At 39.0% G+C, this 25,221-nt stretch overlaps 1 protein-coding gene across 1 annotated transcript; it reads left to right on the forward strand.

Annotated features, from left to right (window-relative positions):
• Nucleotides 1–1,005: 1,005 nt before the first annotated feature.
• Nucleotides 1,006–24,799, forward strand: LOC6042191 (zinc finger protein 208). The gene is made up of 7 exons (XM_038253732.1): nucleotides 1,006–2,477; nucleotides 2,538–4,163; nucleotides 19,461–20,189; nucleotides 20,248–20,952; nucleotides 23,651–24,275; nucleotides 24,336–24,463; nucleotides 24,528–24,799. The coding sequence occupies exons 1-7, from the start codon at nucleotides 1,211–1,213 to the stop codon at nucleotides 24,722–24,724; spliced, it is 5,277 nt and encodes a 1,758-aa protein (XP_038109660.1). The 5' UTR covers nucleotides 1,006–1,210; the 3' UTR covers nucleotides 24,725–24,799.
• Nucleotides 24,800–25,221: the final 422 nt, after the last annotated feature.

The following is a 25,221-nucleotide window of genomic DNA, read 5'->3' on the forward strand; positions in this document are numbered from 1 at the left end:
ATACTGTCGGGCAATCCGTCCACCGGTGGACGGATTCTTCTTGCAGAACTTTGTCCACTTTCTCGCCAAGATTGGCAGGCAATCCGTCCACCGGTGGACGGATTCCTCTCGCAAAACTTTCTCCAGAATCCGTCCACCGGTGGACGGAACCTTTTCGTCAAGATTGGCAGGCAATCCGTCCACCGGTGGACGGATTCCTCTCACTAAACTTTGTCCAGTATTTCGTCCACCGGTGGACCGAACCTTTTCGCCAACGTTGTCGGGCAATCCGTCCACCGGTGGACGGATTCCTCTCACTAAACTTTGTCCAGTATTCCGTCCACCGGTGGACCGAACCTTTTCGCCAACGTTGTCGGGCAATCCGTCCACCGGTGGACGGATTCCTCTCACTAAACTTTGTCCAGTATTCCGTCCACCGGTGGACCGAACCTTTTCGCCAACGTTGTCGGGCAATCCGTCCACCGGTGGACGGATTCTTCTTGCAGAACTTTGTCCACTTTCTCGCCAAGATTGGCAGGCAATCCGTCCACCGGTGGACGGATTCCGCTCGCAAAACTTTCTCCAGAATCCGTCCACCGGTAGACGGAACCTTTTCAACAACATTGTCGGGCAATCCGTCCACCGGTAGATAATCCTTCCTTTTAACTTACCAGAAATCCAACCAGAAACTCCGGAGCGCAAAAAACAACTAACATTTATTTAGGACGAAATGTTTCAAGCGAATTAAAAAAAAATCGCTAAGTCCAAAATCACACTATTGAGAGTTCGCTTAACTGAACTCGTTTTTTGGTGATTTTTACCATTTTTCGAGTTCGCGATTTCGCACTTTTTTGAGTTCGATTAAGCGAACTCCCAAAAGTGCGATTTCTGAACTCCCAAAAGTGCGATTTTCAGTAACCGTGCATGCTGCAACCGGTGCAACTGCACTTGATTTTCCCACAAACAAAAAACAGCTGATTGTGGAACGAACGAAAGTTCAGTACTTTGTTTTGGTTTGGGAGCGAGAAACGTCAAACATTTTCCAGGTTGACGGCATCAAGTCGTTCGCAAATTTTAAACTAATTTCTTCAAAAATATTGTAATTTCCTAAAGATTTACGGCGAAATCGTAGTTTTTTGTTGAAGAAAATGTGCATTACTTGGTGATACTCTAAAACATTCTGACTTCTTGCGAAAGCTCACTGCAAGAAGTGTAAACATAAAAAAGTGCAATGGACAACGTGCCCGGCACCTCGTCCGGGATGGAACCAGACCCCCCCACCTCCACGCTGCTGGCACCGGAACACATCAAGGTTGAGGCCCCGCTGGACATTCCGCCGGAACGGGTCGTCGCCCCAGAACCACCGCGCTCGGTTCGCGCCAAACCGATTCGTTCGTTCGGGTGTGATCGCGGCTGCGGCAAGAGTTTCTTCGCGGAGGCCGCCCTCGTGCGGCATCAGGCCAGCTGCCGAACCGAGATCGCGTGCCCCGAGTGTGGCCTGCTGCTGAAATCGCCCCGGGGGTTGAGGCTGCACATGGAGAACAGGCACAAGGATGTGAAACCGTACGAGTGTCGCGTCAAGACCGGATGTCCGGAAAGGTTTACCAGAATGCAAGACCGGCGTGCTCACGAAGTTGTTTGTGGAAAAGGGGCGAAAGTGAAGGAGAGGCGGTGTTCGGTTTGTGATAAGTCGTTTCCAACCATGACGATGCGGGTTGTTCACGAGTCCAAGTGTGGTCTGACCACGCGGTGTCAGATTTGTGGAATTACGACGGAATCCGTTCTAGGCATGGTTTATCACATGAACAAGCACAAAGGGCTTGCGCCGTTTCCGTGCCGCAAGGGAGGTGGATGTGGTGAAAGGTTTCCCGGGCCGGAAGCTCGTAACTCTCACGAAGCAAAGTGCAACGAGACGGGGCAGAGCGTGAGCGAACAACTTCCGTGTTTGAACTGCGGGGAAAAGTTTGCCAACCATGCCCACCTGTTGAAACACTTTAAATTGTGCCAGTTTGAGCTGAAGGTTGGCTCCGGTCAAGCTGAGGCGCTAAAGCAGGAACCAGAGGTTGAAAGCTTGTGCCAAGGATGTGGCCAGCGGTTTCCATCTGCCGGGGCACTCGGAATCCATCAGATTCAATGCAAACTCGCGACGACGTGCACAATTTGCAGCAAGGAATTCAAAACCAACCTCGGTTTGACCTATCATATGAACTCGCACTACGGACTGCTTCCGTTCGAGTGTCGAACTACGCCCGGTTGCCCGTTACGGTTCTCAAATCCATACCGGCGCCTACGGCATGAACAGAGATGCAGTGCAGAAATGGGCCCAATCAACACGGCGGAAGTGCCATTCCGGTGCGAAACCTGCAAAAAGGTGTTTTCAACAGCCCAGAAGCGAGACTCGCACCTAATGTTCTGCGGCCTGACGACGACCTGCGCCATTTGCGGGAACACAACGCGCTCTACCCAAAGCATGGCTTATCACATGAACATGCATAGAGGTGAGTTTAACATCAGCTGCTGAAGGTGAGAATTATTTCAATTATTTTATTATTTTTCAGGTGTCAAACCGTATGAGTGCCGTGAGGGAACCGGCTGTGGCCTTCGATTCTACTCACCCTGGGCTCGCAACACCCACAAAAAGGTGTGCAAGAAGAACAACAAGAAGATAATTGATGTCGGGACTCCAGTCGTCAGTTCGGTGAAGATGGAAGCTTTCCAGAACCAGACGAACTCAGAAGATCTTTCTTCGGTAAACATCAAGCAGGAAGTGGAGCTTAATGATGCGCAGATGGAAACGTCCCAGAACCAGACCATTGCGGTTGCGCCTCTTTCTGTACAAATCAAGCAGGAAGTGGAGCCTGATGATGTGCAGATCGAAGCTCAGACGGAAGCGTCCCAGAATCAGACGATCTCGGAGGCGCCTTCTACGGCATACATCAAGCATGAAATCGAGCCGGTTGATGAGCAGAAGGAAGCTCAGAAATCGAAAGTTAAGCAATGTCCTGGATGTAACAAAGCCTTTGCGTCCGAGGCCTTCCTAACCGAGCATCGGAAGTGCTGCGTCGCTTCGAGAGAATGCTGGATCTGCGGGAAAAAGTTTGCCACGAGGGAATCGTTGAAATTCCACCTCAACAAACACAACGGAGTCAATCCGTACCAGTGTCGTGTCACGCCCGGTTGCCAGGCCCGGTTCTACAATTCCATCAAGCGCAATTATCACGAGGCCGACTGTGCCCGTCTGGGTGGCAGCGATGAGTCGGGTCAACCGAAGTCACTCGAATGTCCCAGCTGCAGCAGCAAGTTCGCTTCCACAGTGGCTCTAAGCCAACACCAGGTGAGGTGCAACGTCCCAACGGTTTGCATAATCTGCGGCCGCACGATGGCGTCCTTTACTTCGCTGCAATACCACATGAACAAACACAAAGGACTCAAGCCTTACCACTGTAGCAACTGTCCCGCCAAGTATTCCAACCCCGGAGCACGCAATCAACACGAGCAGCGCTGTCTCCGGAGGAAAAACCCCGCCGGGAAGCTCAAACCAAACACGCTGACGCTGTGCGATCGCTGTGGACAGGACTGCCGGACGGTGCGACAGCTACGAAAGCATCAGAACAACTGCAGCGTTAGCAAAACGTGCGGCATTTGCAATCGAATCCTTCACTCGCACAATGCCCTGCGAGCTCACCTGAACCGACACAACAACGTCAAGCCGTACCAGTGCCGCGAGTCGACCCAATGTGGAGCCCGCTTTCATGCCTCGGGTCAGCGGAACACGCACGAACGGGGCTGTCCGTTCCGAGCCAAAACTAGCGACGGTTCCGGGCAGATTACGTGTGAGGGTTGTGGGAAAAGCTTCACCAAAGCTGCTCACTTGCAAAGTCATGAGACGCTATGTGTTGGCCGGCAGTTCGGCGCTGACTCGGGGGAGGATTTGGAAGAGCTTCCGGAAGACACGAACTTGCCAGTGGGGGAACAGGAGTGCGAATCAAAACCGATAGAGAACCATGAAGATCCTGCACCGGCAACCTGGAGCACTACGAGCTGTGTGGGCTGCGGAGAGGACTTTGCATCCACGGAACTGCTGCAGAGTCATAAGCAGAGTTGTGGCACGAAGAAGACCTGCACCGTTTGCAGGAAGTCTGTCGTGATTGACCACTTCGAGTATCACATGAACAGGCATTCCGGTGAGTATGCTTTGAACGTTATTGCGTAATTAATTCGACCCCCCACTCCCTTAACTGTGTTACGTAATCAAAAAACGCTCCCTTGGTGATAGCAGATCTAGACAAAATTTCAATTTTTTTTTTTTTTTTTTATTGACGAGATCAGTTAATTTCACAATTGTTTCATTTTCTGACATTGGAAATCGGACCAAGTGAAAGTTACAGACTAATTAGATGACTCAGAAAAACTCATTTCCATCAATTCGAATTCTTTGTGAGTGTGTTTCTCAGAAACTGATGATGAACTGCTGATTTTTTTTTTGTAGAAACAAATTTCAGCGTTTAAAAAAATATGACTTCCGGCATATAGTTTTATTTTTTTAAACAGAAGTGTGAAAATTTCCGAAAACTATATTTAACCTAAACGTGACTTTAATTCCACAACTGTGCACTTAATTAAAAAAATCAGTAAAGTGCAAATTTGATTAAATTTTTCAACATATGGGATTGACCACACTTGGAATTTCTTCCAAAATTACATTTATTTTTTTTGAAAAATATATCTTTGGAACCAGATTTTGCATCATCATGCTCTATGGTTCAAAAGATATCCCATAAAGCATGTCACAAAATTTCGAAAAAAAAAAAAGGTTTTGAGAATCCAACTCTAAAATAAATAGTTAAATAGAGAAGAGGGCATTTTTTTTAGAGTGAAACTATTTTTTTTTTCGAAAAGTCTTAACTATAATCTACCCAGCAAAAAATCCGATGGTAAAATTTCATGCAAAAACATGCACATAACCATCTTCAAAAAATACACTTAATATTACACACTGAATGTACAATTTTTGTAAACACAAAAAAAGTTGCAATGGACGGAATTCAAACCCGGCACCAACAGTAAGGACTGGGGCCTTGACCCGCTCGGCCATCAGACCGATGAAGAATGGAAAGGATAAACGCATAGATGAGGTTGACATTTCGGTCAAGTAGGTTTCCCGTACTGATGGGCTACATATTTCAGGGTGTAAAATCACATAAAATATTTATTTTACACCCAGGCCTTTTACACGCAGCTAGATTACTACATTTTTTGCTGTGTACAACTTTGCCGAAGACACCAAATCGATCAAACAATCAAACCTAAAGGTGCAGATTTTCATATACTTCATAAATTGTATGGAGACTTGTATGAAAAAAAACTAATAATGTAAAATTGCTTCTTTTGACATAGGGAGTGTAAGTTTCATTCAAATGAGAAAAAAAAAAAATAACGAAAAAATTTGCAAAAATCTCGAGACCTACCCTTTTTTGTCGTTGTAGTGACGAAAAGAGATTTAAAAAATCAGCAAACAAAATTTCCGTCTATTATATCATATTTAATAATATCAAAATTACAACTTTGCCGACGACACCATATCGATAAAAAAAAACCAATTCAAAATATAGTTTTTTTTTTTAAATTGTCAGATAGCTGCTCGTACTGACTCAGAGCAAGGGTGAGATGTAGGTGTAAGGGCAGTGCGTGTTCGTCGGGAATCTAGTGCATAAGATCGGTCAAGGCCCGTTCTTACACTGAAAATTGCGAATTGCGAATTGCGAATTTTCAGATACCATTTTTGGATGGACAGCTGCTAAATTAGTACCTATGTAAAATTATATGGACAAACTGATGATGCAAAATGGCTTCTTTGGGCATACGGAAGGCACTGAAAAAGTTTCAGCCAGACTAACCCTCTACTGCTCAAAATTTTTTTTCGAAAATTTTTATTTTTACCGTGTTCAGGAGGTCATTTTGAGCAACTTTTGTTCTACGAAAAACTTTACTTCTCTTGTTTTATGTTTTTCTTGTTTCATTTTTAGTATTTTAATTTGCATTTATCTTGTTTAGTTTATGTTTGTTTTAGGTAATATTTGGCTTTCTCTACCACCTCGAGCAGTTCTCTAGGATTTCGGACATTCGATTTTTTTTGTATTTTTTAATCCGACTGAAACTTTTTTGGTGCCTTCGGTATGCCCAAAGAAGCCATTTTGCATCATTAGTTTGTCCATATAATTTTCCATACAAATTTGGCAGCTGTCCATACAAAAATGATGTATGAAAATTCAAAAATCTGTATCTTTTGAAGGAATTTTTGATCGATTTGGTGTCTTCGGCAAAGTTGTAGGTATGGATACGGACTACACTGGAAAAAATAATACACGGTAAAAAAATTTGGTGATTTTTTATTTAACTTTATCACTAAAACTTGATTTACAAAAACACTATTTTTATTTTTTTATTTTTTGATATGTTTTAGAGGACATAAAATGCCAACTTTTCAGAAATTTCCAGGTTGTGCAAAAAATCATTGACCGAGTTATGAATTTTTTAATCAATACTGATTTTTTCAAAAAATCGAAATTTTGGTCGTAAAATTTTTCAACTTCATTTTTCGATGTAAAATCAAATTTGCAATCAAAAAGTACTTTAGTGAAATTTTGATAAAGTGCACCGTTTTCAAGTTACTTACTTTACTTTACTTTATCAGCAACAGGTCTATCGACCCAACGCTGAACTAATCGAAGATTTCCAGGATGCTCGATCTTGGGCCGCTCGTCTCCAGTCGCCCACAATGTTGGCCGCTCTTGCATCTTCGTCGACTGCACACAGCCAACGCGTACGAGGCCTTCCACGAAGCCGACGACCCCGTCCAGGTTCGCTACTGAATATCGTTTTAGCCGCCCGCTCGTCCGACATTCTGGCTACATGTCCAGCCCACTTCAGCCTGTCGTGCTTGATGACTTTTACGATATCAGCATGTTTGTAGTCTTGGTACAGCTCGAAGTTCATGCGCCTGCGCCACCGGTCTCCTACTTGCTTGCCGCCGAAGATAGAACGCAGGATTCTCCGCTCGAAGACCCCAAGTGCTCTCTGGTCAGCCTCCTTTAGCGTCCACGACTCGTGACCGTAAAGAGCTACAGGGAGTATCAAGGTCCTGTACAGCGTGATTTTCGTAGGCGTCCTTAGGCTGCGGGACCTTAGCTGGCTACGAAGACCGTAGAAGGCCCTGTTTGCAGCACTAATCCGCCGTTTCACTTCGCAGCTCACATCGTTGTCGCACGTCACGAGTGTACCAAGATATACAAATTCATCCACCACCTCATATCTTTCTCCATCTATTTCCACCTCCGAAACACCATCACCTGCACTGCCACGCGCTCTGCCAGCGACCAGATACTTGGTCTTGGCAGTGTTGATGGTCAGTCCGATTTTCGCAGCTTCCCGCTTGAAAGGGACGAACGCCTCCTCCACTGAACGACGGTCGATACCAATGATGTCGATGTCGTCAGCGTATCCAAGCAGCATGTGCGATTTAGTGATGAGTGTTCCGTTTCTTTGCACGCCTGCCCTTCGCGCAGCACCCTCCAACGCTATGATGAACAGTAAGTTCGAGAGAGCATCGCCCTGCTTCAATCCATCCAACGTAACGAAAGCTTCAGATGTCTCGTTGGCTATTCGCACGCTTGATTTTGCTCCGTCGAGCGTTGCACGAATCAGTCTTATAAGCTTCGCCGGAAAGCCGTGTTCTACCATAATCTTCCAAAGTTCGTTTCTTTTGACCGAATCGTACGCCGCCTTGAAGTCGATGAACAAATGGTGTGTTTGCAGGTTGTACTCCCGGAACTTGTCGAGGATTTGTCGCAGTGTGAACATCTGATCCGTCGTTGACCGACCCGCTCGAAAACCGCACTGGTATTCGCCGACAAAGGTCTCGGTCATCGGTCTCAGCTTGCTCCACAGGATGCGGGAGAGTACTTTGTACGCTGCGTTGAGGATTGTGATGCCTCGATAGTTGGCACAATCGAGTCTTTGCCCTTTCTTGTAGATTGGGGTGACGAGCCCGTCTAACCAGTCGGTCGGAAGCTGTTCTTCGCACCAAATGCGTAGGATGATTTGGTGCAGAATCTCGGTCATCCGCGTACTCCCGTGCTTGAAAAGTTCGGCCGGAAGTCCGTCCTTTCCCGCGGATTTCCCGTTCTTGAGCTCTTTAACAGCCTTAGCTACTTCCTCCAACGTAGGCGGGTCCACAGCTTTTCCATCTTCCTCAACGTGTATCCTGTCCTCGACGATTCCCTCTCGTGCTTCACCGTTCAACAGCTGCTGGAAGTGCTCCTTCCACCTAGCCGCCACCGCAGTCTTGTCTGTCAACAGGTTGCCTTCCGTGTCGTTGCACATCACAGGGGAAGGCGTGGTTTTCCTTCTTACACCGTTGACAGTCGCGTAAAACCTCCGCTTATCGTTCGCGTTGTACTGTGCTTCCGCTTCGGCAAGTACCGTTTCGTCGTACTCCCGTTCTTTTCGGCGGTGGATTCGTTTCTCTGCTCTTCGCAACTCACTGTATCGCTCACAGTTTCGGCGCGTACCCTTAACGAGCATACGCTTCCTGGCCTCGTTCTTCTCGTCCGTCACTCGCTGGCACTCCGCATCAAACCACCCTTTGGGTTTGCGTCCTCTGGTCGTGCCGATCACTTCGGTAGCCGTTGTGTTGACGATGCTCTGGAGGGCTCCCCATTGCTCGTCCAGGTTACCCGTAGGCGCGTCCTCGTTGATCCGCTCGTCGAGCTTCCGACTGTACTCTGCAGCAACGTCGCTGCTCGCGAGGCGCTGGACGTTCAACCGCGCTATCCTCGCAGTCCGCGGGGTCAGCACGTTCGACAGCCTAGCTCGGATTTTACACGCTACCAGGAAGTGATCAGAGTCGATGTTCGGTCCTCTGTACGATCGGACGTCCATCACGTCCGAGAAGTGTCGACCATCCACCAAAACGTGATCGATTTGTGTGCACGATTCGCCATTCGGGTGTCGCCAGGTGTGCTTCCGAATGTTCATGCGCGCAAAGAAGGTGCTACAGATAGCCATTCCTCTGGCTGCGGCGAAATTGACCAAACGTAGGCCGTTGTCATTCGTGCGAGGATGAAGGCTCTCCTTGCCGATGACAGGATGGAAGAAGGCTTCCCTTCCGACCTGCGCGTTTGCGTCTCCGATGACTATCTTCACGTCGTGTCTTGGGCACTCTCCATAGGTCTTGTCAAGACGCTCGTAGAAAGCGTCTTTCTCGTCATCGGGCTTGTCGTTCGTCGGAGCGTAGATGTTGATCAGGCTGTAGTTGAAGAATTTGCCCTTTATTCTCAACACGCAGATCCGGTCATTCACCACCTTCCACTTGATGACTCGGTTCTTCTGATCCCCAATCACTACGAAACCGACTCCGTGCATCGCCTTTTCGCCGCCACTGTAGTAGATGTGGTACTTGAAAGAGGTGTTGGCGATGGGGTCCACCGCCGTGAATTCTCGCTCTCCATGACCGGGCCATCGAACTTCCTGGATGGCGGCCACATGCACGTTCAGCTTGTGCAGCTCCCGGGCAAGAAGGCCAGCACGTGCAGGATCTTGGAGAGTTCGAACGTTCCAAGTACCGAGTTTCCAATCGTTGTCCTTTTACATCGCCTGGTCTGATGCCGATTAATCCGTCCTGAATTTCTTCTTTCGTTTTTCTGAGTTGGTGATTTGCTTCGGTATGCCGCCTAACCAGGGCTGCGAATACCTAGTCTCGGGGTGGGGCTGCCACCTTGCAGCTTCCGGGACCCAGCTGCGGTTTCTCTCGACACCGTAACGGGGGCTTTTGTCTCGAAGCCTAACGGTACAGCTTCACCCTCCGAAGAGGGTGGAGCCCCCCTTACCCTGTCAGCATACTACCAAAGTTTCCACCGGGGGTTGGTTACCCGATCTCTGCAATGGTTACTAGTATCCCGGCCAGCACCGCGGGGAGGCCAGGGTATCGGAGTTACAGGACAAGAGGCTAAAGGACCACTTGGTGGGTCTATTTTATACCTACGGTACATAATGTACCTATGGTACGCGTTGTCCAGTCGTTCGCTGACCATTTTGAATTTTCCGATCTTTTCGAAAAAAATATTTTCAAAATTTTCAAATCAAGACTAACATTTCAAAAAGGCCAAACATTCAATATTACGCCCTTTTAAAATGTTAGTCTTGATTTGAAAATTTTGAAAATATTTTTTTCGAAAAGATCGGAAAATTTCACAATTTTTTCATATATTAACATTGAAAATCGGACCATTAGTTGCTGAGATATTGACGATAGAAAATGGTGGGTTGTTTGGGTGAAACTTAGAAAACATCAATTTTCCTGTTTTTAAACCTTTGCATTGCAATATCTCAGCAACTAAAGGTCGTATCAACAAAGTCCGAATAAGCAAAATATAGAGAATTTTCTCAGCTTCTCAAAAATATTTTTTTTCAAAACTGGGCAAACATGTGCACTAATTTTAAAAAATGAAAAACTGCGACTATTTTCAAAAAAGTCACTTAAATATGGCTATAACTTGAAAACGGTGCACTTTATCAAAATTTCACTAAAGTACTTTTTGATTGCAAATTTGATTTTACATCGAAAAATGAAGTTGAAAAATTTTACGACCAAAATTTCGATTTTTTGAAAAAATCAGTATTGATTAAAAAATTCATAACTCGGTCAATGATTTTTTGCACAACCTGGAAATTTCTGAAAAGTTGGCATTTTATGTCCTCTAAAACATATCAAAAAATAAAAAAAATTAAAAATAGTGTTTTTTTGTAAATCAAGTTTTAGTGATAAAAAGTTAAATAAAAAAATCACCAAATTTTTTTTACCGTGTATTATTTTTTTCCAGTGTAGTCCGTATCCATACCTACAACTTTGCCGAAGACACCAAATCGATCAAAAAATTCCTTCAAAAGATACAGATTTTTGAATTTTCATACATCATTTTTGTATGGACAGCTGCCAAATTTGTATGGAAAATTATATGGACAAACTAATGATGCAAAATGGCTTCTTTGGGCATACCGAAGGCACCAAAAAAGTTTCAGTCGGATCAGGGCCGTAGCCAGGATTTTTGTTCGGGGGGGGCTTGGGTTCAAAAATTCAAAGGATATGGAAATCAGCAAATCAGAAATACCACTCGTTTAAATTCACCTGGTTAACGGTATAATTATTGAGAAGAATTATAAAACTGTAAAATATTGTATGCAAAAAAAGATTTTAAAGAGTTTCATCTTATGTTTCTTTAAAATTAAATTGAAGAAACTGCTTCATCAAAAATCCATTGTTTTCATATAGCATGTTTCTATAAAAGAACTTGAAAAGAAAATGATTTTCTTACGTTTTCTTGGATTGTTGAAATGTAATCGAATTTTATGAAAAACTGTCCACTAGCAAATTATCTATAAATTTAAAATATTCCCTGAATAAAACTTTTAATAACAAAAATTGCCAGAAAAAATGTTAATTTATCTCACTGATGTATGTAATTTCGTAGTTCAACAACTCTGGATGAAAAACTCATGATCAAATTGGTAAATTTCTACTATCTAATTTATAACCGATGGATAATTTCTACTATAGTTTTATAGATAAAAACTGTATTACATCATTTTTTTTCATTTCTGTTATTTAACTAATAAAAATGATGTAAAATTATATTGGTTTGTATATTAAAGCAATATAACTCTGGAAACGAAATTTAACAAATTTTAGGATTTAAAAAAAAATATTTACGAAATCTGGTTCAATGAACAGTCAAGAAAACATTCCATAAGAATGTTTAAAACAATGAGATTTTTCCTGTAAACCTGATCTACGTCTGGCATTTTGCTACTAGAATTATATTTAACATTCAAAAGAAAAATAAAAGTTTTGCCCTAACATGCTAGTACGGAGCACGGAAGGAACGTAAAATTCGCTATAAAAAACGCTCAATCAATGGTCAACGGAAGAGTCACGAAAATGTTTTTGTCAGGCGGTAAGCAGCTGAAAGGGAACAGAATCAAAAAGTGGCGTTTAACGTTATTGATGAAAAAAATCAAATAATTTGAGATTGTTTATTTGAATGCGACTGAAAATTAGAAACGTTTGAAAAAAAATGTAATTGCTAAAAAAAATATTAAAAATCAATAAGGCCGTTGCAAATATTTTTCAAAGTTTCAAAGTCGAAATATCAAAGGGCAAAAAAATATTTTTTCAAAAAACTTCAAAATTTGAAAGGAAATAGAAGTCTAACCAACTGAAAACAATTAGAAATGCATTTTCCTGCGTTTAAAATCATATTTAGCATGTTTGGGATCGATCAAAAATATTTTCAATTTTTGTGGAATTCCAGTGTACAGTTTTTTTTGCGGCGAAAAAAAATCTCTTCAATATTTGGATATTTTGAAAACTAATGATTGCAAAACAACTGGGCAGGTGTGAAATGAATTTTAAAACACCTTTTTCATTCAAATGTTGAGACCATGGCTTGTTATTTCAATTTTTATATTTTTTTTATTTTTTTCCCCTCCCCTCGAGCCCGACCAGAGTCGAGGGACATAAACTTCAAAAAATATTTGCAACGGCCTAATTGTTTAAAAACGCAGAGTCGAACATTGAAAGCAGGGGTGCTCAAAGATTTTGGAGGCCGGGCCAAATTTGAAGCTCAAATGAGCATGCGGGCCAAATTTACAAAATAGATTATTTAAAAAAAGAAATTACTTTAAAAAATAATTTAAAATACTAAAAAAATACAACCAAACGTTATTATGTTTTATTTTTTTGTAATTTTTTGAGTATTTTCATTAATAAAAATAATAGAAAACATCGGTATTGTTAATATTATTGTTTAAGGTATTTGAAAAAAAAGTTTGTAGCTAAATGTACTTGTGTTTTCAATTTTGATATTTCGAAAATGATGACAGGTAATCTGAACAATGCATGTAACGACGTAATTTTATCGTTAATTTGAGAGGTGAATAATGAAAAATCGTTAAGAGCCAGAATTTTATCTTTCCAATGAAAAAAAGTGTAAGAAAATGTTTTAAGCACTTGCAAAAGTAAATTGCAATCATTATTTTCAAAAAATGTAGATTCACGAAAATTCATATTAACTTTGAATACACCCGAACATGCTCAAATGATTCTAAACGCAGAAAAATAAATAAATTTTCATATTTTTTTGATTTTTGAAAAAAAAAGTTTTGTTTCTGATTTTTCGAGCCAATTTTTAATCGTGGAGGAGGAGAGGGTTGGTCGACAAAAGCTTTGTAACATATTTTCAACAGCCTTCTTCCTCCGATTTCAACATTTTGTTGGTAGTCAGATTCGTTAACCAACTGTCATGAGTTCGAATCTCGAGGGAAGGTTTCTAAGTGCAAAGTCATTTTGAGGGTTAGTTCATAATAGGGTTATTATGACTTTTATATTATTATAGATTTCTATATATGTAAAATTTTAGTGTTTTATAAATATTTCCAGAAATGTTTTTAGTTTCACTCACATTGAAACGTGTGAATTTGTTTTTATTATTATGATTTTTGAACAAAATATTTGTGTGTGTGTGGATCAAAACATTGATAAATGATTTGTTTTTAATAAAAATATAGAATATTAACATAAAAAGTTTAAAATAAAACTTAATTTTGAAAAGTATAGAATCATTTTACAAGTGATCAACGAGACATTTTACATGATCATTCAAAATGGGCCCGCGGGCCATACTTTGATCACCCCTGATAGATTTAGTTTTTGCTGAGAGTGAAGTTTAAAATTAGGAAAGCCATTACAATAAACATTCAATTTTCAGGATTTTATTTTTTGAAAACTCAGCAATTTATAAATTGTTGAATTCAATAATAAAAATATTGGTCCATCTCAAATATTTAGGATTTCACAATTTCGAAAATAAGGTAATTCTTAAACCAAAAACAATAAAAATCCAAATTTTAAAAATTAAAATTGAGCATTTCTAAATTCAGTAATTTAAGAATTTCTAAATTCAAATATTCCAAAATACAAAGTAAAAACACTTTGAAATAAAGAAAATTAAATCTAAAATTATTTAAATTGTGAAATTTTTAAAGTTAAAATTAGGCCGCTGCGAATATTTTTTAAATTTATATCTCTCGATTCCGACCGGAAAAAAGCAAATGAAAAATATATACAAAAAAATATAAGACATGATTTTATAATTTTAAATATAAGACATGATTTTATAATTTTAAATATAAGACATGATTTTATAATTTTAAATGTGTTTTAAAATGCATTTTGTACCAGTTGTTTTGCATCCTAAGTTTTCAAAATAACCGGCTAGTGACGAAATCTTTTTGTCTGTACTGTACATCGAATTTTTTGTATTATTGACGTAAGAAAATGCACTTCAATGGTGAGAAGTTATTTGAAACAAATATTTTATTTGTCCTTCGATTTTCCAGACGAGTTGCAGGGAGGTAGAAATATATAATTTAAAAAAATGTATTTTTAGATTTTTATTATTATTTTAAAATCAAAACTCTGAAATTCTAAATCTAAAGATGCCAGAAATTCAAATTTTCAGAAAATCAAATGTTTGAAAACAGAAAAGCATAAAATAAAATATTAATTAGAAATTAAATAATTTCAAATTTCAAAAATCACTTAAGACACGCTCCAAATATAAACTCCATAATAAATTCCCAGGACCCGTGATGTAGGAGCAAGCGTGGTTACCTCTCACCCAGTCGGCCTGGGTTCGATCCCAAAAGGTCCCGGTGGCATCTAAAGGTCGTCAGTTTTGAATCCGGGGTGGATGGAAGCTAAGGTGTACAAAGAGGTTTGCAATTGCCTTAACAATCATGCCTTCGGACACCTACTTTCGAGTAAGAATCTCGCATTCGAGAACGCCAAGGCAATGCTGTAGAGCGAATAATTTAGATTTAGAATAAATTCAAGAATTTAAAAAATCCATAAAATTTTAAAAATACTAGAAAAAATATTTTGAGAATTTTTAGTTTTGATTTAATAAATATTTATGAAAAATAAGGTATATTTTGAAAAATGTAGAAAACAAACCTTTTGGAAATATATTGAAGGTCCCCAAAGGAAGTCTCGATAATCTAACATTTCGATTATCGATTTTAGATAATCGATTCATGAAAAATAAAAAAATAGTATTTTTATTTACTTGATGTTAAATCAAATTTGGCTTCTGCCACCTCATTTCAGTCAAATTCAATATTTCATCACCGCCATTCCCTAGTAACATTTTTAAACTTACAGGTTTTATCATGGTTCTGAAAACCCTCATACGGCCTAAAAAGGCTTTTATGGCCTAATTAAAACCTAAAATGTTACAAGGGTTATGACCACTTTCTTAAAATCACTTTAGAAAAGTTAAAATGCCATTTTTTCCTGTATGATGCCGTACAAGCTCGAAAAAAAACAAATTTTTTCGTGATTCGATTATTCGAAGTCAAATTTTTGCAAGGTCCGCGGGCAATCGAGGCTGGGCTGAACTTTATTTGACCTAGGCGCTCTTTTAGACACTTGTCCATCTTTCTTCTTTGAAAGATAGCCCAACGTCTCAGTGTAGGATAAATTTAGCACCAAAGTAAATTGTAAACGTAAACGAGGCGAATAAAATGTCACTGGAAAAAAAATGTTCAAATATGCAGCTCAATTGTTAAATATTGGGTCTATATTCCACAAAGTTTTTGCCCGGCAATGGAAGCAAAAATTACATAGTTTGATCAATGTATTCTAGATTCTCTATCTAACCATCTACTTCTGGGAGTATGAAAGAAAACTCACAATCATCGATTTGAGGGTTTTGTTTTCGATAGCACATTATAAAAAATATGGAAAAAATTTCGGGGGGGGCTGCAGCCCGGTAGCCCCCCCCCTGGCTACGGGCCTGAGTCGGATTAAAAAATACAAAAATTAAAATTGAAGAAATAAGACCGATTTCGTAGAGAATTGCTCCCTCCTATCATTACATTTTGCCTATCTAATTTTTTCATGTTTTTACAGTAACTTTTTCAATTTTTTGCATGTTTTTCACTTTTTTTGCTATAAAATGGAACCATTTTCATTTAAATTGTAAATAAATGCGTAGAGGCATAGTCTAGGGCACTAGAAAAATTACTGCATACTTTTTTTTACTAAAAATATAGGAAATGTTAGTAAAAAACACAGCCAAAGTTGACCCCTAAAAAAATTACATTTTTAAAAACATTGGCAAAGTCACATAAAACAAGTCAAACTTCCAACCCTAAAATTTTCCAAAATTTTAAAAGTTCTTCTTTCCAATGCTTTTTGAAGATCGAAAATTTTAAAAGGGATAATTTTGTAGAGGATTCTATTTTTTTTTTTTTGAGTGGTCCTATAAGCTAGGGACCCAATGTTTATAGAACCTTTTCAAATAAAACTCTGAAATTGTTCTCTTAAATGTAGAGCGCCAAATTTCCCGTCCCGGGAAAAAAATTCCCGGGAATTCCCGAAAAAAAGTATTTCCCGTTGCTCGGGAAATTTGTAAACTTCCCGGGAATTCCCGAAATTCAAGCGGAAGTATACATTTCTTAAATTTTTGGAACTATTTTTTGAAAATGCTCTGAAAAAATAATAAATGAACAAACTCAACATGATTTTGTTCAATTAAATGTATTGTTTGATTTATATATAAGTTATAAAGGTCCCATTATGAAAGGGGTGGTTTTCTCTTAATTGATTTCTCCAATGTGTTGCGTTTGATTGTCCAAAACGTTCTGATTTTATTGTAATCGAAAAGTCCCCCAGAGCCTCACACATGAGGTACTGAGGTTTTGCTCACTGAGCATTAATCGAGCTATTTACTTGCTTTAATCGCGGCGAGGTAAACGAATTTTAGCTTTGTTCGCAGTTTGGGTTACTGTTGTCGGCTGTGCTGACGATTTTGGTCGATCAATTATGCGGAAAGCAATTTCCGTAACTTATATTATCAGAAATTATGATATCAGAATTATTTCTGATAATATTATTTTTTTTTCCTCACCTCCAAATTAAAATTAAGATTTTTTTACGTTTTTGTTTATCATGATCAAATGAGATGAAAACGAATTTGTGCAAAAAGAATTAATTCAATTGGTTGAATACCTAGTACCAACCTAGTACTACACCCTTACCAAAAATCATGACTTTTTGAGTTCCAAATCCCACTTTTCATACGATTTTTTCAGTTCAACCCATATAACCATTTTTATGGTTGTAGTACCTGAACTCAATATTCTGGTCACAGAGGCAAGTTTAAAATTTCCCATCAAAAACGTTACTTAATCCACCTTAAGGTGGTTGGTGCCTTCCTCGCATTCATGTTGTATTTTAGGTGGTATTTACAAATTAATTTAAGAGTTTTTTTTTTATTTTTTTTTCCTTTTTTTTAATTATTGATTTTACTTGAACAGCAATTTTCAATTCTTTTTTTTACCAACTCTTCAAAATAAAGGTGAAAAGTCTCATGAGTTATATATTTCAGTAAAAAGTTCGTGTAAATCTTTGTCGAGACAAAATGATGCAGCAACATAATTAATACAGATTTTTTCCAGAAGAGACGCAGACACTGCTTAAGCGATGTGGCAATAGAGCTTTATGACGTTTCGCGTACGCACACTAGCGCACCATCTGATTTTGCTGGCCGGACAAAATTTAACCTCAATCTTTTTTGTGTACGTACACGCAATAAATGCGCACGTAGAAACCTCTATAGAGCTTTATGAAGTTTCGCGTACGCACACTAGTGCACCATTTGGTTTTGCTGCCTGACAAAATTTAATCTCACTTTATTGTCGTGTACGTACACGCAATACATACGCACATAGATTACTCTATAGGGCGATACGCATGCAAGGGGGTGTGGCTGCCAATCCCCCGCGTGGTCAAAAAGTCAAAAAGACCCGGCCTTTGAGGTTATGCAAAAATCACCCTTTTTTTGTAGCTACAAAAAAACTTTTTCTTGGTATAACTTTAAAAGTACTTCACTAAACAGAATAAAAATTAATAGGGTCATAGGGGACCCCAAAACGAACAGAATAAGGCGGATCCGGCCAAAATCGGTACAGCCAGTTCTGAGATAATCGTGTGGGAAAAAAATCATGTCTACACACATCCCCACAGACATTTGTTCAGAATTTGATTCGATAGGTATACGTGAAGGTATTTCTAGGAGTCGTATTTAAGAAGTTCATTTTTCGAGTGATTTTATAGCCTTGCCTCAGTGAGGTGAGGAAGGCAAAAATACCAAAATACATTTTCTTGTAGTTGAATGATTTTTAACATGCAGTCAAGCTGTTAATTGATCTTCACACTTATTTAAACCATTAATGTTGATGTCCTGTACAATTTTGTTGCATAAAATTAATTAAAGCCAAGATCTGAAGGCCACGTGGTTTATGCACGATTCATTGCCGGGTTGTTTTGAAACCGCTTTGAGTCAGGGGTATTCAAAAATACCTGGAAAGCAAAATATGAATGTTTTGTTTATTAGGCCGATGCAAATATTTAAAAAAGTTTTTGTCCTCGGCCCTGGCCGAGGTCAAGGGGGCAAAAAAATAAAAAAATATAAAAATTGAAATAACAAGCCATAGTCTTCACATTTAAATGAAAAAAGTGTTTTAAAATGCATTTTACACTAGTTCAGTTGTTTTGCAATCATTAGGTTTCACAAAATCTAAGATCTGACAAAAACAAAAATTGTATCGAAAAAAAAGATTATGCATCGAAAATTTTCAAAAAATATTAAGATTTTTTAATAAACCCAAACATGCTAAAAATGATTTTAAACGCAGGAGAATGTATTTTAATTTGATTTCAGTTGGTTGCACTTGAATGTTCATTGAAATTTTGAAGTTTATTGTAAAAATATTTTTTTTGCCCCCTGATTTTTCGGGCCAATTTTGAAGGGGGGGGGGGGTGACAAAAACTTTTAAAAATATTTGTACCAGCCTTAGACCTTTAAAATAAACTCCAGAATAGTACACTCAACCCCCGGTGGTTGGTCACTTTTTCGTTTGACACTTTTTTAGTTTGTACCCCGTTGGTTGGTAAAAGTCAAACTAAAAAGTGACGAACTGTCACTTTTTACACGGCACTCACGCACATTATCAAACCAAACGTTTGGTAGTGTGTATGAACTCCGTGTAAAAGGGGTGTCAAACTAAAAAGTGACCTCGTTCGTTTGACAACAGTAGGTGTCAAACCATCGGGGTTTGAGTGTACAACAAAACAAACTTGATCAATCGCCAAACCTGCTTGTCGTGATTTTAACACTATTTATTTTTATAACTTGTAATGTGAATATGTGATTTATCATTTTTGTAACACTAGGTACATTGAAATTTTTTATTTTCTTACTTTTAAAATCAAATTCGAGATCTTGTCGCCATTTTGGATTTATGTTTAAAAAAATTTCTGACTTTAAAAATAACTTCTAAAAATGAATCTATTTTTTCAGGCGTGAACCCGTACCGCTGCCGCGTACGGGATGGTTGTCCGGCCGCATTCCACAATCCGTGGTTGCGCAACAAGCACGAACGGATATGCCGCGGCGGCCCGGAGAAGAAAACGGATCCCGAGGAGGGCAAGTGTCGCCGCTGTGGCAAGGAGCTGGACCGGCAAACTATGCTGCACGTTTGCGAGGGATTCCAGATGGAGCAGGAGGAAAAGGTGATCAAGTGGAGTTACACGAAGGAGGTCGAGCCGAGTTCTGTGAAGGTGGAGAGTGTTGATGTTAAGGTTGAGGAGAAGAAATCTGTAGACGAGGAAGACCTGTTGGAGGTTACGTTTGAACAGCCGGTAGACCTTAGGTTCTTTTGCGAAGCCTGTGGCAAAGAGTTCAACTCGAGCGAACTTCGGAACAAGCACACTTCAAGCTGTGACAAAGCGTTGCCATATCAGTGCCGACTGTCGGCCGAGTGTCCGGAGCGGTTTGCGAATGCCCAGTTCCGTCGGAACCACGAAGTCATCTGTGGCAAATCGCGACGACTTGGGGGCAAGTCGGCCAAGGTTGAACTGGTGGCTTGTCGGAGCTGTGGAAAGGTGTGCAACGGCAAGCAGTTGCTACGGGTTCACAGAGAGCTTTGCGGCCCGGAAGTGGAGCTTCCCGCAGAATTGAGGTGCACGGTTTGTTCGGAGGTTTGCGATAGTGTGGAGAAACTGCAGGAGCATTTGGATGAGCATAATCGTAAGTTGATCTTTAGGAACTACTCTTGAAGTTGAATAATATTAAAATCTTCTTGCAGGAGAGAAATTTCTCAAATGTCGCGCATCGGCAAACTGTTTGGAATCTTTCAAGCAACAAAGAACCAGAATCGATCACGAGCTGGAATGCACCGCCGCAGGCCAGACCATCTGTTCAAAATGTTTCAAACTCTTGCCGAACCCCGACTCCCTCGAAGATCACGAAGACTCCTGCCAAGGAGACGAGTTTATCTGCCGACTTTGCGACGCTACTTACAGCGATGTCCTCGGCCTGCGGAAGCACCTGCTGAACCACGAAAATCCCGGCCGGCACGCGAGATGGTGGGAAAAGCCAACCCGCAATCCGGTGATGCCGAACCGGCAACGGTACAGCTGTGAAAATTGTGGCCAGGAATTCGTCACTCAGGAAGAGCTGCAAAAACATCCCGCCCTTTGCAAGTTCGTTTACCGCTGCGCCGAGTGTCCGGCGGCCTTTGCGAAGCCGCTTTCGTTAAAATTTCACGAAAATATGCACAGTGGCGCTAAACCGTTCGAGTGTCGCAAGGAGGGCTGTACAAAGGGATTCGCGAATCCTTATCATCGGCGGGCCCACGAAGAGCTGTGTGGTACCAGCAAGGCGGAGGAACATCTGAAGAAGGTCGAGCAGGGCGGGACGTCGACTGCGGCGAAGGTGTTTCCCTGTCCGCATTGTACGGCCACGTTCAAAGCGGTCAACGAGTTGAAGTATCACGTGAATGAGCATAAAGGTAGGTGGTTGGGTTGGGATGGTTTGGAAATTTGGCTTAAATATCCTTAATGTCAAATAACAACTCGATATAAAATTTGCCTTTACCTCAACTTAAAAATTAACTGATAAAAATTAATAATTTAAAACAAATAACCCAATATTGTCAAAACATAATAACCTAATAACTTAATAACCTAATAACTTAATAACTTAATAACTTAATAACTTAATAACTTAATAACTTAATAACTTAATAACTTAATAACTTAATAACTTAATAACCTAATAACTTAATAACTTAATAACTTCCGCCTCGTAAGCGGTAGATCGGGATTCAAATCCCGGCTCGGACCAACACAACTGGTGATCTTTTCCCTTCTGGAATCGATTGCTTAGTAAAGGGAAGGTAGTGTATCGTCACAAACTGGACCTTATCACGACACCTTAGGGAGGCGACCTATGGAATGTTATCATTAACCCTAACATGTTAACATTAAGTTGAGAATGAAACTGCCACTGAATCCGCTTTGTAAATGCCGGCCCCGATACTCTTCAAGGGTGTTCCCCTCAGGAACTGGGAAAGATTTACTTTACTTAATAACTTAATAACTTAATAACTTAATAACTTAATAACTTAATAACTTAATAACTTAATAACTTAATAGCTTAATAACTTAATAACTTAATAACTTAATAACTTAATAACTTAATAACTTAATAACTTAATAACTTAATAACTTAATAACTTAATAGCTTAATAACTTAATAACTTAATAACTTAATAACTTAATAACTTAATAACTTAATAACTTAATAACTTAATAACTTAATAACTTAATAACTTAATAACTTAATAACTTAATAACTTAATAACTTAATAACTTATTAACTTATTAACTTAATAACTTATTGACTTTATAACTTAAAAAGGCCGTTGCAAATATTTTTCAAAGTTTATGTCACACCCTGGCCTGTAATAGAGTCGAGGGACATAAACTTCAAAAAATATTTGCAACGGCCTAACTTAATAACTTAATAACATAAAAACTTAATAACTTAATAACTTAATAACTTAATAACTTAATATCTTAATATCTTAATAACTTAATAACATAAAACTTGAAAACATAAAAAACTTGAAAAGCTTGAACCACTCGATAAACTTGAGTAACTTGACAAACTTGAAAAACTTGCCAAACTTAAACTTGACAAACAAACTTGAAAAACTTGAAAAGCTTGTTAAACTTGAAAAACTTGAAAAACCTGAAACACTTGAAAAACTTGAAAATCTTGAAGCGCTTGAAAAACTTGAAAAACTTGAAAAACATGAAAAACTTGAAAAACTTCAAAAATAAAAAAATAAAAAAACGTTGAAAAATAAAAAAACGTGAAAAACTTGGAAAATTTAAAACAAAAACGTAAAAAACCTAAAAAAATTTCAAAACTTGAAAAAATTAAAAAAAAAATGAAAAACTTGAAAAATTTTGAAAAACGTGAAAAACTTGGAAAATTTGAAAAAACTTGGAAAACTTGAAAGACTCAAAAAACTTGAAAAACTTGGAAAACTAGAAAAACTTGAAAACCTTGAAAATTTTAAAAATGTGAACAACTTGGAAAATTTGAAAAAACTTGGAAAACTTTAAAACCTTGACAAACTTGAAATTCTTGAAAAAATCGAAAAACTTGAAAACCAGATAAACTTGAAATACTTGAAAAATCAAAAAAACTTGAAATGCAGTAGTTGTTAGGTAACTGGGCTGAGAGCCCAGTCACCGAATGCTGCTCGTTATCTGGGCTGAACAGAAAATAACGAGGGGACCACCGATGCATAATATTTTCCAGATGAAATATAAAAATAAAAGTTACTCAAATCTATTTACAATGCTTAATCTTCATATTTCTTTAATTGTAACTTTTAAACAAAATTGTAAATTAAACAAAAGTTTGAAAATGTTTTTTTTATTTATTGAATATGATTTTTGCATCCATTAACCCCTAGGTAATTTTGGTTTGTTTTGGTTTTTTGACGTTTGTCTGCATTTTAACTGGGCTACGGCCCAGTTATCGAGCGCCTGGCTTAGAAGCAGCCCAGTTAAACAACGCCCAGTTACCGAACAACCACTGTACTTGAAAAACTTGAAAAAAATTAAAAACTTTAAAAACTTCGAAAACTTTAAAAATATTAATAACTTGAAAAATTGTAAAAACTTGAAAAAAAATGAAAAACTTGAAAAACTTGAAAAACTTGAAAAACTTTAAAAACTTTAAAAACTTTAAAAACTTTAAAAACTTTAAAAAACTTGAAAAACTTGAAAAACTTTAAAAACATGACTAACTTGACAAACTTGTAAAACCTGAAAATAATAAAAAAAAAATGAAAACTTGATAAACTTTAAAAACTTGAATAACTTGAAAAACTTGAATAACTTGAAAACTTGATAAATTTGAAAAACTTGAAAAATTGGAAAAACTTTCAAAACTTGAATTACTTGAAAAACTCGAAAAACTTGAAAATAAAAAAAAAATGAAAAACTTTAATAACCTTCAAAATTTTATTAAATTTTAAAACTTTAAAAACTTAAAAAAAATTAAAAACTTAAAAAAAAAATTAGAAACTTAAAAAAAAATTAAAAACTTAAAAAAAATAAACTGTGAAACTGTTAGGAAAACAAATGGGTTAATTTTTCGCAAATTCACCAATACCCTTAATTTTTCAGCAAACGAAATGTTCCCGTGCCGGCAATCCGACGACTGCCAGGAAACCTTCACCACTCGCGGCTTCCGCCTCAAGCACGAGGCCATCTGTGGCAAACTGGCCGTGCCCAAGCAGCCCCGCAAGGTCGAACTGATTGCGTGCAAGGACTGCGGCAAGGTGTTTAGCAATTTGCAGTATCTGCGAATTCACAAGCAAAAGTGCGCCGGAAGTGAGGAGGGACCGCCGTCGAATCTCAAGTGTACGCTGTGTACGGTTATCTCGCCAGATGTGGAAGCACTGCAGGAGCATCTGGACGGGCACAACCGGGAGAAACCTTTTCAGTGTCGGATTTCGAAGGCGTGCAGTGAATCGTACATTAACGAACGTCAGCGAGGCAATCACGAGCTGGTGTGTAACGCCGACGGGCAGGTAATTTGCCAGCGATGTTTCAAGCTGTGTTCATGCTTGGAAACGCTGAAGAGCCACGAGAAAATTTGCCGCGGGACGGAGTTTCCGTGCAGACTTTGTGAGGTTGTCCTGCGCACTCGGAACTCACAGCTGGTGCACTATCTTCGGCACGATAACGAGAAAAGGCAATCGAACCGAATGCATGTCTGTCCCAGCTGTGATAAGCAGTTCCATAAGAGGTAATGTGGTAGGCCGTGAAGCTTTCGCATTGGAATTCATGTAATTTTACAATTTTGCAGGACCAATTTCCTCTTGCATTTGAAGGAGCACAACATCGACCCAAGTGATTTGAAACTCAAGTGTGAAATCTGCGCTGCTACGTTCAAAGCGATGAAAACAATGGAAATACATATGAATTGCCATAAAGGTAAGATCACCAAAATATACATAACATCTAATGTAATTTTACATTTAAATTTACATTCCCCAAGGCATCAAATCGTACAAGTGTCGCTACCAGGGCTGTGAGGAGGCTTTCTTCCAGTCAACAGCACGGGAGGTCCACGAGCAGAACTGCACTAAGGTGTCCCTAACGTGCGATATTTGCGAACTTAAGCTGGTCTGTATGCGTGATTACCAGCTGCACATCAGGTCGCACGATGCGGCGAACAGCTTGGAAGGGCTGTAATGTAAGATTATTGATTTTTTATTATGTTTTGCTTTGATTTAAATTTTTATATGTGTTATTATTATTTTAACAGTTGCTTACGTTTTCAAAAAATCATCTGTTTATCGCTGAATTTGAAAAAAAAACAATGATTTTTATACTTAAGAAAGAAATGCCCTACTTGTTAATGCAATTACATCACTAGTCTACAAATTTCGCCTATACATTTCGAAGGGGAAACATGAACTGTGCGGTGACGTGCAATTTATTTTTTTCTATAATATTTAGACAGAACCCAATGATTTTTCTCCATAGTTTGTTTGAAGACTTTGCAATAACGATGAACCACCCTAATTTTACATACACACTATGGAAAAAAATATTTTTTCAATTTAAAATTGCAGCCCTGTTTTAAAAATCCAGAAACAAAAAGGTCTATTAATTAATGAAACATTCTGAGTAACGATTATTCATTTAGGTTCTTGTTGATTTTTTTTATTCATCGAACGAAGCGAAAA

This window comes from Culex quinquefasciatus, chromosome 2 (genome assembly GCF_015732765.1).
Source record: "Culex quinquefasciatus strain JHB chromosome 2, VPISU_Cqui_1.0_pri_paternal, whole genome shotgun sequence".
Taxonomy (NCBI): Eukaryota; Metazoa; Arthropoda; class Insecta; order Diptera; family Culicidae; genus Culex; species Culex quinquefasciatus.

Coding starts and splice junctions, on each gene's coding strand:
- LOC6042191 (XM_038253732.1), top strand. CDS start 1,211: ATGGACAACGTGCCCGGCACCTCGTCCGGGATGGAACCAGACCCCCCC. Junction 20,190..20,247: donor GCATTTGGATGAGCATAATC/GTAAGTTGATCT, acceptor ATCTTCTTGCAG/GAGAGAAATTTCTCAAATGT. Junction 24,276..24,335: donor GATAAGCAGTTCCATAAGAG/GTAATGTGGTAG, acceptor ACAATTTTGCAG/GACCAATTTCCTCTTGCATT.